At 41.6% G+C, this 19,017-nt stretch overlaps 1 protein-coding gene and 1 pseudogene across 2 annotated transcripts; both read right to left on the bottom strand.

Moving 5' to 3' along the window:
• Positions 1-357: 357 nt before the first annotated feature.
• Positions 358-9,684, bottom strand: LOC310800489 (dispanin subfamily A member 2b-like). Its single transcript, XM_083663091.1, has 2 exons — positions 9,258-9,684; positions 358-850 (listed from the first exon to the last, which is right to left on the bottom strand). The coding sequence occupies exons 1-2, from the start codon at positions 9,462-9,464 to the stop codon at positions 677-679; spliced, it is 381 nt and encodes a 126-aa protein (XP_083519217.1). The 5' UTR covers positions 9,465-9,684; the 3' UTR covers positions 358-676.
• A 3,173-nt stretch (positions 9,685-12,857) lies between these two features.
• On the bottom strand, positions 12,858-18,750 carry LOC310800694 (dispanin subfamily A member 2b pseudogene; annotated as a pseudogene). Its single transcript, XR_014554003.1, has 2 exons — positions 18,497-18,750; positions 12,858-13,028 (listed from the first exon to the last, which is right to left on the bottom strand). The product of XR_014554003.1 is annotated as a dispanin subfamily A member 2b pseudogene (transcript).
• Between the last annotated feature and the right edge of the window lie 267 nt (positions 18,751-19,017).

Here is a 19,017-nt window from a genome sequence, read left to right on the forward strand (position 1 = left end):
CCCTAACACCTACATGTATGGTCCACATTTTCCTTTTCAGTAGGGGAATCATTGAATTAGGCTACTGTACTTTGAACTTTTTCCAATTGACTGAAGTTAAAGTAAAATTGTTGCATTGCAGGTAGCAGAGAGCAGGAATGTTTTCACTGTTGAGTCTACCTTTATGTTTTCACCTCGGCTGGAAAGGTCTTTTGACAACACTATCCATTACAGATTACCGGATTACCAGATTGAAATTGAATTTGAACTGGTGTTAGCATTATCTATAATCATGATAAAATATGAAATCAACACCTGCAAAATCATCCTGTTTATAATCACACTGCTTTCCCCTAAACGTATCAGAGACACAAAGGCTCAGAAACAAGACGTTTATTATGTAATGAAAGTTTTAAACAGAAATCAGCATGACAAGCTGCCAAGACACCTGCAGAACACCTGGATTCAATTAGACAGTCTGGTGAATATATCAAAACTGGATAATAGATAATATAATACCATGGCAGTCTCATGTACGGCAATGAAGATTTTTGAACCTCCAATGGGAAATGGGAAGGAAAAAAACACGATACTGTTGGCTTGAAAGATAGTAGGTCCTATTTTTAAGTTGCCTGTGAACAATGTAGACAACTTCAAATCAAAGCGACGACTACAAACAAACTGAGAAAACACTATCTCAGTTAAATTGTTTCATGAATTCAACCATGTAGTGCATGGCGGCCTGAATATGGACCCAGATAATGATGATGAGGATGATCATCAGGATCAAGGCGAGGATGTTGAGGCCGAGGGCGATGCAGCCGTACTTTTTGGAACCCTCCAGGTCTCCTGCCACCTTCTTGTCCCTGGACTGGAAACACAGCAACATGTATCTTAGATTATTATCATTTTGGATTGTTCATTTTTAGGTAAGTTTTCAAATTGTGTATCAATTTCTGACTTGTTTTACTTCGGTCTCAGTATGGGTTTGGTATAGTCTAGAGCCCGACCGATATATCGGTTCGCCGATATTATCGGCCGATATTGGCGATTACCGATATATCGTATCGGCCGATATTTGGCGCCAATTTTATTTAATTTTTTTAAATATATATATAAGTTATAGACAGCATGGACAGCATGTTGTGTATATTTGATATTTTTTCTTAACTATTTGTTCTATTGTGTTTTTGTATTTCTAGTTATTTATAATTATTAAATTCCCAGTTAAGTTTACTGTTTCATTGCATTGAGTTTATTAATAAGCTGTAAAATATCCTGCCTACATTGCATATTTCAATTCATGTCAACTCAATCATATCTTTGTCAAGTGTTTGATATTTGAGGGTTGCTGATGTGGTGCCTCCTCTGGTCGTTAAGGGCGCCTGTTCGGAGGGAGGGGAACTCGTTGGAATAGCGTGATCCTCCCACGTGCTATGTCCTACCGGTGAAGCTTCCCCTGTCAGGTGAAAAGAAGCGGCTGGCTAACTGCCCATGTGGAAGCATGGAGCCAGTTTTCGGCTCTCCCCAGATCGGCAGAGGGTGGAGCAGCAACCAGGATAAATAAATAAATAATTAGCACTAATGGGGGATTAGCACTAATGGGGGATAAACATTTGATAAAAAAAAAAAAAAAAAAAAAAAATATCGGCCGATATTATCGGTATCGGAATTTTTTTACTCCCTAATATCGGTATCGGCATCGGCCTCAAACATCCAGTATCGGTCGGGCTCTAGTATAGTCTACTTCCAACTCTGAGTCTGAGATCAGTGCCAGGCTCTGCGAGGAAGGCCTACTCTACTCAAGGCCAGTTTCTTCAGCAGAAGCCTTGTGGGAGCACCAAATAAGGACTTCCTCCTTGTGGAATGTGAAAGGGTCTGCTTAAGCTCACCAGGGACGGCCCACTTTTTCCTCAGCTCCCATTCCATTAGGGGAATTCCCCCATTCATTTTCTCCAGAGATGTTTGGAAAGATCCTTCTATAAAGAGCTACCAATCGAACCAGCCACCTACTGAATCATGAGTGACCATCATTTCACTTGGAGCAAAAAACAATAAAAATAATAAAAAAATAAAATATTTTTGCTCCAAGTGAAATAAATGTTTCATGGTCACTCACTCTTTATATAAGGATGTTTTTAATCATCTATGGCAGGGGTGTCAAACTCATTTTAGTGGGCCAGACAATGAAAATCAATAATCAATAATAACCTATAAATGACAAAACATAAAAAAAATCCCCGTTTATCTTAGTGTAAAGAATTACAGGTACCGTACAATCCCTACAACACGTGGGGTTATCTCAGCTACCATCAAGCACACTATCTACTGTCTGTACTGTGCATTACATAATCAGGGGTGTCATGGAGGGTAAACGCAAGTAAACACAATTTGAGGCAGATAGTTTACTCAACTATTTTCAGATTGACTGTATCAATCAATGAGGGCAAACAAGGTGGGTAAACTACTCACCTTGAATAGATTACCCACCTCTGTATTTATCACTACACCCCTGATTACAGTTGATGGCAACTGTGCAATTCTCTATAGTCATGCAAAGGTAATGAAAAGAGCTGACTATTTAGTGATTAATACAGATAACATGAATAGGTGACTTAATATTTAACTTGCTCCTGAAACCTGCTACCTCTTAGCCTTCACACAAGTGCATCACATTGGATTGAAGGATTTCTCAGTGCAATTTTCACACTTTGCAAAGTCATCCTTTGGGCCGGATTGGACCCTTTGGTGGGCCGGATGTGGCCCCCCGTATGTGGGCTCTGTTCACTGTTTGTTTCAAGTTCTGTGTTCGGCCTCAGCTATGCTGTTTTACATGTGATCAGGCTGAAACCTTCAGGGTGTGTAAAGGGCACGCCTGCGGGTGACCTGACGGAGCCGGATTTTTTAATTAGGGCATTAATTGCCCTAATCGCCCTAAAGCTTGTTTTATACTCGCCGTGCCGTGAAGGCCGCGGGGGAGGAGCGAGGGGCACGAGCGTCAAATGACGTCAATGTGTTGGGCATGACCCCCGTAGGCCGCCCACCGCATACCTGAAGATTTTTCTAGCAGCGCGACCTCCGTACGGCTTCTCTCCAAACATGGACGCTTTCGAGCCACTGAGCCCTGAACACTGAGCTGTTTTCACCACATTTCTTGACCCATGTGGTAGGCTAAACTTTCATTTGCAACTGTTCGTTTTTAGTCATTTCAACAAGTAAATGTGTTGTGTTGAGAGCATGATTGAGAGAGATTAAAAGCAGCACAGAGTAGGCTATCAGGGCTGAGAACTGAAACGGCTATTCAGTAAAAACAAGTTTGGTGATTCATTCATGTGCTGATGTGCGGTCGTTTGAGAGTGAAAGCGCACTCAGGCAGTACTGCACATAAAAGCGTTTCATTGCGACTTTTCACAGGCTGCTCTCACTACCATTGTACAATGTAACATGCTGATCACTTGGCTGATCACTTGTGAGTATAAAAGCATCTGCCCCAGCGCGAGGTCCAGGTATAATGAGCCAAGGAACGCTCCGCCCATTTTCAACCAGCTTTGTATCATTAGAACATCAGTAGTATATCAGAAAACTGTAAACTGTTTTGAAGTCTGTCATTTAATTTGACAGTTATTGAGTGTTAAAGTGTAGACCAGTGACATCACTGGTCCACACTAACTCAAATTAATAACTCATTAACTCAAATCAACTCTCAATAACTGTCAAACTATTCAAGTTTGACAGTTATTGAGAGTTGATTTGAGTTAATGAGTTATTAATTTGAGTTAGTGTGACATCACTGGTCCACACTTTAACACTCAATAACTGTCAAATTAAATGACAGACTTCAAAACAGTTTACAGTTTTCTGATATACTACTGATGTTCTAATGATACAAAGCTGGTTGAAAATGGGCAGTCCCTTTAAGGCTGATTGCCCTGAGGCTATAGTTCAGCGATGATGTCATCAGTGATGTCATCAGTCTGAGGCTATATAAGTGATGGGAGTATAAGTGAGGAGGAACCAAACATCGAGACAATGGCTTCCGCCCCTTGTGGTGTTTTTGGGAAATGTCTTACTGCTCTGATTGATTTATTTGTGTGAAGCAAGATGCACTCTGATTTCTAGTCTGACTTGTTTTCTCTCTGCCAATTGGTGGAGAGATGTGACCTATTTATATTAATGCTCTGTCATTTCCTGCTTCATTCTGAAGAAGGTAGTGAGACCGAAACTAAATACTAAATAAATCTACTGGCAGACACCTGTGCAGCAGTGTGCCGACTCTAGTTTTGATCAACTTATACCAGAGTCTTCACTGTTGATGAATCCACCTGCACTGATACAGATTTGACATACATCATAGGATGATGATGATGATGATCTGTCTGGTTTTGAATGGTCACCACTTGCCTCAACAAAGATACGTTTAGGTTTGTTTATTTATAGGCTACTTAATTTATTTAGGCCTATATGTCATTATTTAAAGAGAGAGAGAGAGCTCAAGATTTATGTCCCCTAGGCCAGTGATTCACACACTTTTCATATCAAGGACCCCAGTTTCGTCCACATCAGAGCAACGGACCCCCCATTTGATGAGCTTTTGTCTCTCAAACCTGAGAATATTGATGGTAGGTAGAGAGATCTATGTGAAACTATGATCCAAATTCAAAACAGTCATTCTTCTACATTCTCTGTCACGTTTGTGTCTCTTGCAAATGAAATAAGAAATGGGGGATCCCCCTGGAGCCCCCTCAAATACAGAGGTCCAATCATGTGGAACAGTCTTTCTGCTGCACTCCGTAGTCACTCCTCATTTCCACTTTTCAAAAAAAAACTTAAACAACTTCTCTTAAAAGAGCACAGTACCTGATTTCTTTACCCCTGTATCTTATTGATTGATTTCATTTGTTTACCCGCTGGTGCACCTGTTTGCTTTTTCTTTTCTTTTCCTTCTTTTATTATTTCTTTTTCTGTATATATATTTTTTTTTTTAACTTTTATATTGTTTTAAATATATTGTCCTGATTGTTTTTTTTTTCATTATTAGTCTTTAATTTGTTTTTAAATAAGGTGAGACTCTATAAGCCCTTCCGGGTTTCTTTCCCTCACCTGCACAATTTTCTTTGTATTAAGATACTTGTACTATCTGTTGTTGTTTATTTATTTTTTCTTTGTGCAAAAAAAAAAAAAAAAAAATCATACCCCCAGCCCCCCACGCCAGTGCAGAAACAAATGTCACTCCAAGCTTACATTGACGGGTATTATTAACATCTTGGCCAAAAGATGCACTCTTGTATATTCACGCATGATACACAGGCTTACATCAAATAGACAGTCAGTCAAAGATACAGGCAGAGACAGCTAGGGCACGCATGAGATTACTGCTGCTTTGACGTAGGCAGCCCCTCTCTAGACTCAACCTATCTGTTATCCTGGCCCTGTACAGGGCACAGTGGGAGAGGGGGCAACTGCAACTGTAGACTAGAGGTTATCGGAATATTGTGTCTGTCTTTTGTGTGTATCTCTAATTAAATGAAAGTATTTATGAGTAGTAGGCTACATTAAATACTGATTGTCTAAATTAAGACTAATATGATTTAAATGCAGTGTTGGGCAAGTTACTTTTCAAAATGTAATATACTACATATTACTAGTTACTTTCATTTGAAAGTAACAAGTTACTTTACAATATTACTTTCTGTGTAGAGTAACTAGTTACTTATTACACTACAACTACAACAGCAGCAGCAGAATGACATCGCCGCCCCGGAACCATCCCGAAAAAATAATTTCAACCACCTTGAAGTCAGTGTAAACAATCCAAAATTCTAAATGTTATTCTTTTCCTTTGTTATTGTCATCTGTAGTGGTTATTTGCATAAAAACACAGTTTGATTAGGAAATGATTGTATCTTTTTTAATAATGTGCTTTGATTTAATCAAATGTAACTCAATTTGTAACTTGAGTTACTTGACAAAGTAACTGGTATAATATTACTGAAATCCTATAAGTAATAAGTTATATTAATGAGTTACTGCTAAAAGTAATATATTACATGTAATATGTTACTTTTGTAATGAGTTACCCCCAACACTGTTTAAATGTTCCATATCGGCTATCAAAATGGAAGGTTTATAAAGCGGCGAACCTATAGACCCCTTATACAGCTTGTCAACATTGAGCTGCGCGCGCAACGTGTAGGCAGAAAACCCTCAGCCCAGCATTCACAGACAGTAAAAAAGCCCCGCTGTCAGGACTGCTCTATGCCCATCTGCAACACACAGTTACATTTTAGTTTTAAAATGCAGTTCTCGGCTTACTACCACAGCTTGTCGCCTAGTGATAAGCAATGTTATGCATCGAAATTAACGTTGTTTAATGGGATATGTCTTACAGACCCATACGCACTGGCGCTGTCAATTGGCCAAGCCTAGTCATACATATCGTGCATTCCTTTATAACTGGGGATAGCGTAGATAATTATTCTGTAACTTGCAAAGATATATTGTTATGTTGATAATGCACACAACTCAATAATGACATTATGTAACGTTACTTGGTCGTTAACTAACCGAGCGATGTGGCTGAGCAGCCTACAGCTACAGGCAGCTTACCTGATTATGAAGAGCACTACAAAGTTGGGCATTTTTAATGATGTCCTCGTTCCAATCAGTTCAACTCAATAATGACATTATTTAACGTTACTTGGTTGTTAACTAACCGAGCGATGTGGCTGTTACTAGCAGCCTACTACAGTTTACCTGATATGAAATGAGCGAGCACTGCAAAGTCGGGCATTTTTAACGATTTCCTCTTTCGGCTTGCAACCAAAGACACCTACGGTTAGCATTAAAAGCAGTATGAGTTGACGGGATTCGGTAAAACTTTAGTCCTTGCTTTGTTGATAGTGTAACAGACTGTTCAGTGTTGTGTTGTGTTCTATTGCGTGTGTGCGAGGCTGTGTATGTTCCTTCGAGTTGCGTAGAACAGGATATGTGGGGAAAAGCTTGTTATAACCTTACAGCCTGGCTCTATCGTTTATTATTTTATTAACCAAGTGTGAATAGGCGGACCCGAATACTCTGCTACAATAGCTTTCCGATTCTGGCATCGCACTGCACAACACGAAGACATATCTAGCTCGAATAGTTTCACAGGCACTGGAAAACTACTTGACAGGGCTGCGCGGAGTCTGTCTTTCTGCCTCCGTCTTGCGCATCTGACGCTGTTTGTTGTCATTGTGACGTAGGCGTATAAGGGGTCTATAACATATGCTTCTGCGCCCCCCCCCCCCCCTCCCTCCCTCCCTCCTTCCTATTATGTTCTCTCTCCTCCCTTTCTCTCTGTCTCCTCCTCATTCTGTCTTCCTGCATTTTAGGTAACTAGATTATAGGGCTCTGTCGAAGCCGAGCCGAGCTGGACTCCCCGGAGATCGGGCGTCGGCCGGTGCCGAGATTTGCATCCCTGTTAAAAAAAACAGCCCCAAAATATGGTGGGGGTGCAATTCTCGGCGGGGGTGCCAAACTCGGCATGACACCTGTAGCCTGTACTACGAAACTAGTTTAATGCCTTATCCGAGTAAGTTTGAGTTTAAACCTGGTTTAGCCGTACTACAAAGCAAGTTAACTTTCAATCACCATGGCAACTGACGCTGCAAAGCTAACCTGGTCGCGACCAGGTTAGCTTCAGAGGATAAGATCAAAATCCATGACAGACCCATATAATCGGCTCTCTGGAGTCACTCACCGTTCATATAAGATCGCCATATGAAAAATAGATTGCAGTCAACTGAGAATATAACAAGAAAAACATTTGTGGCTCTGTAGGCTACATAATTAAATTAAGCCTACTTACCACTTTATGTCTTAACAGCTCAACGATGCGTGGAGAAATATGATCACTATTAATCACCGCGGCGCATATCATGAATGGACCCTCAAATGGAGTGAGGGTGATATTCTCCTACATGCCAGAAAAGCCTATAGGCCTACATATAATATAGATATGGGATAATATGGATAGCCCCAGCAGTTTTCTCTTTTATAGTAGGCTATTAGGCTTTATACTAGGCTATTTTATATATGAATTATTCGATCAGTGCAACCACACACATGAGTGATAGAGATCATTATTCATTGAGCATGCGTTTCTAAATCTATGGTCTAAATAGGCTTACAGATTGTGGAAATGTATAGACTGAGATTACACATACATGTGTTGCTGCTGCCTGTATCAATGCAGCTGTATCAATCGCTGATCAAAGTAAATCAAATGACTGATGTGAATACAAGCTGCTGCCTTAGACAGCCCTTCAGCAGACTATCCAACGCGGATTTTCATTCTGACATTAAATCGCGGATACATTAAATATCCGCTAAAACTCTGATCATGCACTGCGCTTCATTGAACGAGGAAATGGGTGTGGAAATGGGTGTGGGCGTGGATAAACTCAGCTGTTCATAATGTGATTGGCTGGCGCACCTCTTTCGCGTGGACGCGCGCCTGTGCACGAGCGAAAAACGTGCGCGTGCACAGGCAGATCCCAGGTCCACTTACCTAGTAAAAAACCAGCGTCGTAGTATCAGTTAACTAGATAGCTTTGATCCTGTTCAGTCAAACCAGATCAAAGGGACTTATCGCGGATCTGTTAAACTAGTTTCGTAGTACAGGGCTCAGGACTCCGCAGAAACCTCCCCAAACAAACCACAGATGATTCTCCGCCGAGGATCCCACCCACTCCGCCACACACTTTGATCCGTCGTCGATTAACTCAAATAAATTGTTAAACGTCCCTGGTTTGGTTTCCTTGCTAGTGAAAGGTTATATAATCCAGTGGTTCTCAAATGTTTTCACATGAGGGACCCCTAAACTGACAAAGATTAGACCACGGACCCCCCCCCCCCCCCCCCCCCCCATTTGATAGGATTTTGTCCCACCATGATAATAAGATTGATGCTTTTACATTACATTTCATTACATTACGTCATTTGGCAGACGCTTTTATCCAAAGCGACTTACAATAACACACAATAAAAGTTTGATCAGAATCACTTTTATTGCCACATTATTGTTTGCAAGTTACATACAAGGAATTTGTCTTTTAGCCTATATAGGCTATGGGTTTGACTCTCAATTTAGTTTCAGAAAGGGCCGTGACAATCCCATACCCTGCCTGGTGCATGCTGGTTCTATTAAATAAAATAAAATAAAATGCAATAAAATTGTGGAAAAGTAGCCTATACGGTCAATGTGTTTGATGAATAGTAGGCTACTGGAACCAACGTACCTTGATTGAGAAGCAGAAGGCCGCCCAGCCGAGGCAGAAGGGGTTTCCCCACAGCAGGCAGAACAGGGACCAGATGATGTGGTCCCGGGGCAGCGGCTCGGTGCGGTCGATCGTCACGGTGGTGTGCTGGACCACCGCGGGTGGTCCCTCATACCTGCTCTCCTTCATTGGAACAAACTCAGACTGGTGATATTGCGGAGGCTCCATCTCAACTTTGGGATCAGAAGATGGGGGAAAAGGACGTGCGCACTAGTCTTCAGCCACCAGCAGCAGTCAAGGAAATGTGCCCCGCCTGGTGTGAACAGCTAATCCCGTGTGGCAGGAGAGTAACTTCAGAGAGGACAGATTGCTCTGATTTCTACCGATTCTACCAAGGAAATGGAAAGTTAAGAACACCGTCTTTGTTGAGATCAACAGGAAATGCTATTGCCACGCCTCCCAATCTTTTCTTCTCATGACTCATCTAATGGGAGAAGCCTCCCCCCCCCTTTTTTTTTCTTTTACAAATTGCATAATACAGATGGTAGACATCAACAACACATAACATTCAAATACAGTAAGCAAATATACATATAGCCAAAATCAGCCATATAGCAGACATAAATCATATCAATTCAAAAAGATTTTATACAGAGCATAACTTTATGGGTTTAGAATATAGGATTGTTGATATGTAGCCTATATTGCTTGGTTTCTTTTTCAAAAATTAAAAAGCAGGGCTGTAGTGGAGTCCACCTTGGTCGAGTCCAAGTCCAGATCGAGTCATTGGTGAATCGAGTCCGAGTCGTGACAAAGACCCTGGGGGGAGTTGAGAGGGTCGAGACCGAGAGACCAAGTCGGATCGAGACCAAGAGCGCAAAACTGCAAGTCAATTTCGAGACCAATACCATAGCAATGCGCTATCCAAGGCTACTGTTGTATTTATCGATCAATCGATATAAAAGGGATCTAGGACTCTGTTTGTTTGTCTGTCTGTCCCACTGATGACATCATCAGTGATGTCATAAATGCACACACACACACACACGCACGACGCCGCGCACACACACAAGAGACAGACACACACACGCAAAGTCCCAGTGATGTCATCAGTGATGTCATAAATTAACACACACACACACACACACGAGACAGGCACACACAGCAGACAGACACACACATGACATCAGTGATGTCATCAGTCTGAGGCTCACGAGAGACTGATGGAGAGGGGGAGAGACACTGAGGGAGAGGGAGAGGGAGAAGTAGTGTTAGCATAATCAGGACAAGTTAAATTCAACACGTCATGCAAAGTGATGCTCCTGTCTATTGTCACTCGCTGCTGTAGCCTACCCTTAAAAGTATGAGAGAGACAAAGGGTTAGAGGAAGACATTTAAAAGTATGAGAGAGACAAAGGGTTAGAGGAAGACATTTAAAAGTATGAGAGAGACAAAGGGTTAGAGGAAGACATTTAAAAGTATGAGAGAGACAAAGGGTTAGAGGAAGACATTTAAAAGTATGAGAGAGACAAAGGGTTAGAGGAAGACATTTAAAAGTATGAGAGAGACAAAGGGTTAGAGGAAGACATTTAAAAGTATGAGAGAGACAAAGGGTTAGAGGAAGACATTTAAAAGTATGAGAGAGACAAAACATTTCTTGCATAGTCAAACTGAATGTTCCTCCTTTGAAACAGAAATCAGCATGATGAGCTGAGCAGGCCTCCTCAACCTGCAACCTGCATGATTCAATTACAAAGTGGAATAAAACTGGATTATAAACGACCATGACAGTCTTAGATGTTAGGGCGAAGCGACCATGACAGTCTTTCAATCATGAGAGACTAATAGAAAGTATAACAAGCTTTAATGATAGAACAAATTAATTTTGACGTATGACTCCATGATATGATGACGCTCTCCTGAGATGATGAGAGGGCGTCGTCAGTGAAGAATAGGATAGGAAATCCCCCATAGGGAATTCTTCAATCAGGAGGCATGGCGATGGTGGTGGTCAGGGGAGGAGGTGGGGCGAAAACAACTGCTTCAGCGATGATGCTCAGCAACTGAGAATGACATGGCACATACACAGCACATTCAGCACATTGCTATGTGCTGTGTATGTGCCAGAGTAAATGGACCCTGATATACTACGCTGATTAGGTGATTGGGATCAGCTGGAGAGGAATACCTTGGGCTGATTGGTTATTGCCACGTGTGGTAAACTGTGAATGGGCGAGGAGACAGCATCAGAGAAAGGGGGTGAGCCTAACAATGAATGGGTTATACAACCTCAAAGAAAGGGGGCGTGCACTGTGATATGACGTGAACTGGGCATTGGCTGTTAAGTAGTCTTCATTATTGAAAATAGTCCAAGACATCATTAGATGCTAGGGTCAGTGTTGGGGAGTAGTGAACTACATGTAGTTGAGTAGCTTCCTGGTAGTTCAACTACATTCATATTTTGTGTAGTGAGTCAAGTAGTTTAAACTACTTTTTGGTCTTTTTTGTGTAGTTTAACTACTCAAACTACAAACTACTACTAACAACTAATGAAAGGAATATATCTATTTATTTTATTTTACCATTACTGTTGAACCAGAACCCCGTTTGACAGCACGGACCCTTTTTCTTTCGTCCTGACCTCTTTGAAGGCAGCATAGACCGTGAAGACAGCCAGAATCCCAATAACCTTACTGCACTTATTGACAAGAAACACAGCCTATGCTGCCTCTGATTGACCTGGTATTCTTACCCTAACCTTAACCAATCCTAGCGCAAGACACATAGCCTATGCTGCCTCTGATTGGCTTGTCCTGAGAATCTAACCCTAACCTCAACCAATCCTAGTCAAGTCTTTACTGTTTATTTGTCTGATAAATCGAAACCCAGAAGAAGCCAGATTTGTTTACAGCAAAAATATAACATTGAATGTAGGCTATTGGGTTTCAGCTATTGCAATAAACTCAATTGAGAGGCATATTTTTTGCTGGCATTGTGCTTTTTTGTAGGCTATTATATTTTATTTCATATATCACACATACATTGTCAATTTAATGCATTTTTTTTTACAAAGTAGTTTGAACTACTTTTTCCTGTGTAGCTTGTAGTTTCCTAAACTGCATTTCTCCCAGGGTAGCTTTGCTGTAGTTTCAACTACTTCCATGGTGAAGTAGTTGGTAGCTTCCTAAGCTATGCTTTCAAAGTAGCTTCCCCAACACTGGTTAGGGTGATGCGTTTTGCAATGACGATTGTTGTAACACAATAAACAACATCATTGACCAAAGTCTTTCTGATTCTGATTGTGTTAAAGGATATTGTGTGGGGGGGGGGGGGGGGGGGGGGGGACAGACAAAAAAAGTCGTAGAACAAGCGCAAATTCGCAATAGCTGCAACCGCATAATATATGCAAATTTCCAAAATGCAGGATGGCAGGGGCAGCCCACCCTAGTCTGTCTCAGCCCACCCTAGTCTGTCTCTGCCACCACGGGCAGCCCACCCTACTCTGTCTCTGCCACCAGGGGCAGCCCACCCTACTCTGTCTCTGCCACCCTGCATTTTGAAATCGCAAACACAGAGCCATGTTAGGCTACAGCAGAAGGGGGGGGGGGGGCAGCTCAAGCACTACAAGAGATTGATCCAACGATGGAATATGAGCATGATTCGGCGATTGAAGACGAAGAAAAGAATGAGCATGGCGATCAGGGCGATCAGGGCGAAGATGTTGAGGCCGAGAGCGGTGCAGCCGTCCTTTCTGGCGCCCTCCAGGTCTCCTGCCACCTTCCTGTCTCTGGCCTGCATGGAAACACAACAGCAGATTGATTAGCTATTACCAAGGAGGAGTCCAAGGACCTGGATTACCCGAGCATGCCTTTTGTATTGGGAATAGGCAGTGTTGGGCAAGTTACTTTCAAAATGTAGCCTAATATGTGACACCGGCTGTCGTTTTGACCCTCAACTAGGCCGAGGTCATTTTTCTGATTTTTACAGATTCTGAAATGACTGTAAGCTGTAAGCTGTGACTGTAAGCTTTCATTTCATTATACTACCAGTGTTGGGGTTAACTCATTACAAATATAACATATTACATGTAATATATTACTTTTAGCAGTAACTCAGTAATATAACTTATTACTTATAGGATTTCAGTAATATTATACCAGTTACTTTGTCAAGTAACTCAAGTTACAAATTGAGTTAATTTGTTTTAATCAAAGCACATATTTAAATAAAGATACAATAATTTCCTAATCAAACTGTTTTTATACAAATAACATTTAGAATTTTGCATTGTTTACACTGACTTCAAGGTGGTTGACATTTTTCGCGATGGTTCTGGTGCAGCGATGTCATTCTGTTGCTGCGGTTGTTTTGGTGAAAGTAATGCAAAAGTAGTGTAATAAGTAAGAAGTTACTCTACACAGAAAGTAATATTGTAAAGTAACGTATTACTTTCAAATGAAAGTATCTAGTAATATGTAGTATATTACATTTTGAAAGTAACTTGCCCAACACTTGCCCAACAAAGTATTCTTTGTTACACGTATTTACGTTGTCTGTCTTGTCTCCATGGGGACCACAATGGAAATAAGCCTTCGGGCTTTGTTGTGTTTTTATCCTCGGTGATATGTTGTCTTATGTCCTGTTTTTATCACCAAATAAAGTCAATCAATCAATCAATCAACATTAGTGTCTGTGTAGAGTAACTTGTTACTTATTACACTACCTTTTGCATTACTTTCACCAAAATTACAGCAGTAGCAGAATGACATCGACACCCCGGTTATTTGCATAAAAACACACCATTTGATTAGGAAATGATTGTATCTTTATTTAAATATGTGCTTTGATAATAAATAAAAAAGTAACTACATTTATAACTTGTTTTAGGCTACTTGACAAAGTAACTGGTATAATATTACTTAAAACCTATTGGTATTAAGTTATATTACTGAGTTACTGCTAAAAGTAATATATTACATGTACTATTTGACTTTGTAATGAGTTACCCCCAACAGTGGGAATAGGGATAGGCTATCCTAGTTGAGTGACGTCAGTCACGTCACGTCACACCCCAGTTCTGTGCGTTCCATCAGTCGGGAAAGCAGCCAGGGTTAGTTCTAGCCAGGCTAGCCATTGATAGCAATAACAGTTGATAAACAAGGTATTTGGTGGTATTTATGGCCTAAACACTGTAGCAACATGTCCACAGATCAAAGTTAGACCGTTTTGTGTGTATATGACTGATTTAATGAGACACAAATAAGACAGAAGTGCTAATAAACAGTATTTGCTGCAACTTTAACTCATTGAGTGCCAGCCACTTTTGGAGAACGGACGCTCCCAGTGCCAGAGTTTCAGAGCGTTTTCAGTGATTTCTCGAGGCCCACAGAATATTGTGTGATATTACTATGTAAACACCGAACACGCCCAAAGAACGATGAGACTCTCTTCTATCATCAGCAAAAAAAAGTTTATTGATATCATTTTCCGTTCTTTAGTTATGAGCCGGAGAAGATAGGTTGATTTCACCAAAAACAGACGTTTCAAATTAGAAGCTGAGATAATCAGCCTTTTGTGAAATGAAGCATTTCAAGCACATGACTGACTCTGAAGCTAATATTTTCTGATGTAGTGACACCTCAAAAATAATTTCCTTCAATAAAACAGTGAAAACAAAGGAATTTTGTTTGGCAAAATAATATTTTTTAGCTGCAACCAGCAGCGCTGGCCCCTGCGTGCGCTGCTGGTTGCAGCTTCTTGCTGATCTTGATTTACTGCTGGTGAGCATCAGATATTCTAGCTTGTGTTTGCCAATCCTGTCCTGCTGTCTGGGTCTGTCTGGGTCAGTGTTGTATGCTGCCCTGCGTGCCCCACCCCGCTCAACTGCAAACCCCACCTCCGTGGGAGTGTCTCTGGTGGCTCTCTGCTGCTGTTTGCTCTGCACTGAAAAGTGCGCTACATCCAGCTTTTTTACAGCGTTCCGCGTGTATTTGTCACCGGCTCCCATCGCTTCCAGTCGAGAATAATAACAACTCCACAACTAATCATGCGGATGGGCTATCGCAGCGGACACGGAGGGGCTCAATTGTGGCAGCAGATTGGCTGCTGTTCACAGGCACAGCTAACGTTATGCTTCATGCATATCGATGCATACCGCCGATGCGATTTCCGTTTCCCCATGACTTCTTCTCTGTTTTTTCCTCACCTTTCTCTAATCTGGAGAGCACTGTCGCCACCTAATGGGCCCGTAAAATAGCTTTTACACATTCAACATCCACCATACTTTCACAGGAGATGGATCAGGCTTTGATCCACGTCCCACCATCAAAAAACGCATTTGACGCCGATCGACGTCATTGGCACTCTACGTTACTATTAGATTTGACGCCGATCGACGTCATTGGCACTCAATGAGTTAATGACTGTTGAAGCATGGACCTGCCATCTTGGATTTTGAGGTCGGGGCTGGTGAGGCTCCCCGAGATCATTAGATTAAATCTTAGGGCAGTTGAGGTCACCGCTATAGGGGGCGTGCCTGCCGGGCTGACCTTTGAAACGTGAAATCCCCAGTTCCCAGTACAAAAGGAATGCCCTATTAAGCCTATCATGCATTCCCTTATAACTGGGAACTGGTAATCTTACGACTTCAAAGGTCATGAGCTGGGCGGTGACGTCATCAGAGCTGGTATTTCCCATTCCAAACTCGTAGGAGCCTCAGCAGCCCCGACCTCAAAAATCCAAGATGGCTGCGCCGCGCGACAACAGTAGTTATAATCGTAGTAATGTTGTTTAGCACTTCTGTTTGGTTTGTGTCTCACTAAATCAGCTGTACACACAGCACTGCCTAACTTCTATCTGCGTGGACATGTTGCTGCAGTGTTTGTATGCTCAAAATGCCGTGAAATCAACTGTTATTGCTAACACTGGCTAGCCTGGCTAGCGACTGGATCTGACCAATGAACAGTGAACTTCCCAGCTCAAGTTTTCTGCAAATGGAATGCTAACAAAACGGATGTGACGTCATTTAGCCTCCAAATGCCAGTTATTTTTGCGATAAAGGAACGCACGACTAGTCTGTGATTCTGAATTTGTTATTTTTATGTTGTTTTCAAATTGTATTACCAATTTCTGTTTAGTTTGAGTTTAACATGGGTTTGGTGTAGTCTCAAATAGCCACTGTAGCTGTACATGAAAGAATGTGTGTGTTTTATTCTCAGTTTGAGTTTTAAAAGTATAGCGTGGTGTTCCCAGAACACTTGGAATTAACCATTTAATTCATCCATAAAATAAATAAATAAGTAGCCTAAAATAAGATAAAAAATTGCACTTATTCTGCCATCATCCCCACAACACCCCCCACTTGAAACAACCCAGCAAACATCGTCTTGACCGCGACGTCACCAGACGATAGAATTGTGGTTTGGCATCTACCATCTAAGTCTGACGTTCTCTCCACGTTCCTCCAAAGTAACGTTTAGACTGTCACTTCAAAACAAAAAATATTGATCTCATATTGCTTTGAAAACCCCACATGTAGGTGTCTTTTGTGTTTTTGTTATAATTGTATTTATTTATTTATTTATATTAATTTGTAATAAAATGACATTTGATTGACAATTTACCTGCTGTGTGATCAGATAGTCACAGTGTGACATGCACTCCACCTGCAATGACGACTTTTATTGAACGCCCTTTTCTTTTTTTAATATGAAAACACGTTTATGTCATATAAGTGCAAGTGTCTCTTGCTATGGGCTTGTATTTATCACAAACTTCCTGAATCCTGTGGTATTGTCCCATTTCTCTTGCCGTAACTAAACGCAGTGTTGTGGGTTTTGGATGTACTATGCTGTCTGCTAAAATGGTCAAGTCACGTTGGTTACATTATCGTAAATGATATAAATATACCTGTCTCATCGCTGGTTGAAATCATGAAACAGAAGTAGCGAGGCAGCTAGCCTATCAATGCAACTTCCAGTAGGGACCGTCATGTCAAAATGCCAAGTTCTCAATGTTAAGTATCTCTATATATGACCAAATCCGTACTATTATTAACTAATTCCGTGGCCTACTGGATAAGACACAGGACTGCGAAGCGGGCGCCGCAGGATCGAATCCCCCATGAGGTCGTATCTATGTAGCAAAAATCGTTGAATCTGGACACGTTGTGGGGAAGTAGAGGAATTACGTCGCTACGATTTCCATTTCGGATATATGATTAGACCCTGACTAGATGTAGTGGTTTGACGTACAGCACACGGTCGTTATACGTGAAAATGTTTGCTGGGAAGTTCCCAAATACTAGCCTGATATTCAAACTGCATCGTCAATTCATAAACTCATTGCCTCTAGAATTAAGAGCCAAATTCACAACTGTGGAGTGGCCGTGGCTTCGAAGGTCTGGAGCCAGGCTAGAGATATATAGAGCGCAGGCCTGTAGCTACCATTGAGGACACCGAGGTCATGACCTCGGTATTTTCCACACCAATTTTTTTTTTTTTTTTTTTTTTTTTTAATAGCCCCGGTCCCCATATCTATTAATCTGTCATTGATGTTTTAATGCGACAGTTGATCGGAAATGCAACAATTTGCTTCCTCTCTGTGTGCTATAGAAGGAAGAGAGATAACTCACAACATTCAGATTTTGCATTGAGGCTAGATTGGGGCTAGACTTTGGGGACAGTTCTATTGAAGTGAATGTGTAAGTAACTCCCCTGTAAGTGATGTTTGTGTAGATGGGCCATTGTATTTAATTGAGCAGTATTCTGCCATGTGACCTGTATGCAGAATATAAATTATATCATATGGGGAGACATTTATTTTTTTGTATCATTTTAAGGCAACAGCACAGTAAAGAGGATATTAATCTAACATGATGTATGTAGTTCTTTATAGATCTAGCCTCTTCATTTTGCTCTCAAAGTGCACCAGATTGAAGCATTTTACTTTAAAATGGACAACATTTTCTATCCGGGGGGGCACTGCCCCCCCTGGGCCCCCCCACGCCGGCTAAAATGACCTCGGTATTTCTCAAGCTCTGGCTACGGGCCTGATAGAGCACTGAGTAAAGAGTGTGAGAGCACACCCCTCTCATCTCCCCTACCCTGTCTGCTGCGTGCTGCTGTCTGCTGTCTGCTGCGTGCTGCTGGCTTTCAAATACGAAAAAACAAACAAACAAACAAACAAACAAACAAACAGACAAACAAACAAACAAAAACGATAGTTATCTCTCCTCATATTAAAAGTGGTAAACAACGTACCTTGATTGAGAAGCGGAACGCCGCCCAACCGAGGCAGAGGGGGTTTCCCCACAGGATGGAGAAGAGGGACCAGATGATGTGGTCCCGGGGCAGCGGCTTGGTGCGGTCGATCGTCACGGTTGTGTGCTGGACCACCGCGGGTCCCTCATGCCTGCTCTCCTTCATTGGAACAAACTCAGACTCGTGATATGTCGGAGGCTCCATCTCAGCTTTTGGATCAGAATAAGACGAAATGATGTGCGAAAGTCTTCAGACACCAGTTGAGTGGATGTTGGTGCGTCGACTTTTCGACAAGGCAGGCAGCCTTAATATAGCTAGAGAAAGTTTGGAGGCGTGGCGATAACTGTTCTGTTCCAGTAAATGTGCGTGGCGGGATTGGACATTCCAGTCCTACAATTTATAGCCTATTATTGTTATTGTAAACAAATCTGGGTTCTTCTGGGGTTTGTTTTATCAGATAATAAACAGTAGCCTAAAGACTTGACAAGGATTGGTTGAGGTTAGGGTAAGAATCTCAGGGC

Source organism: Poromitra crassiceps (genome assembly GCF_964638095.1).
Source record: "Poromitra crassiceps genome assembly, chromosome: 30".
Classification (NCBI taxonomy): Eukaryota; Metazoa; Chordata; class Actinopteri; order Beryciformes; family Melamphaidae; genus Poromitra; species Poromitra crassiceps.

Excerpts from the sequence above, each read along its gene's own strand:
- LOC310800489 (XM_083663091.1), bottom strand. The coding sequence starts at position 9,464 with ATGGAGCCTCCGCAATATCACCAGTCTGAGTTTGTTCCAATGAAGGAG. Across the intron at positions 851-9,257 it reads CCTTCTGCTTCTCAATCAAG|TCCAGGGACAAGAAGGTGGC; the intron begins GTACGTTGGTTC and ends CTGTGTTTCCAG.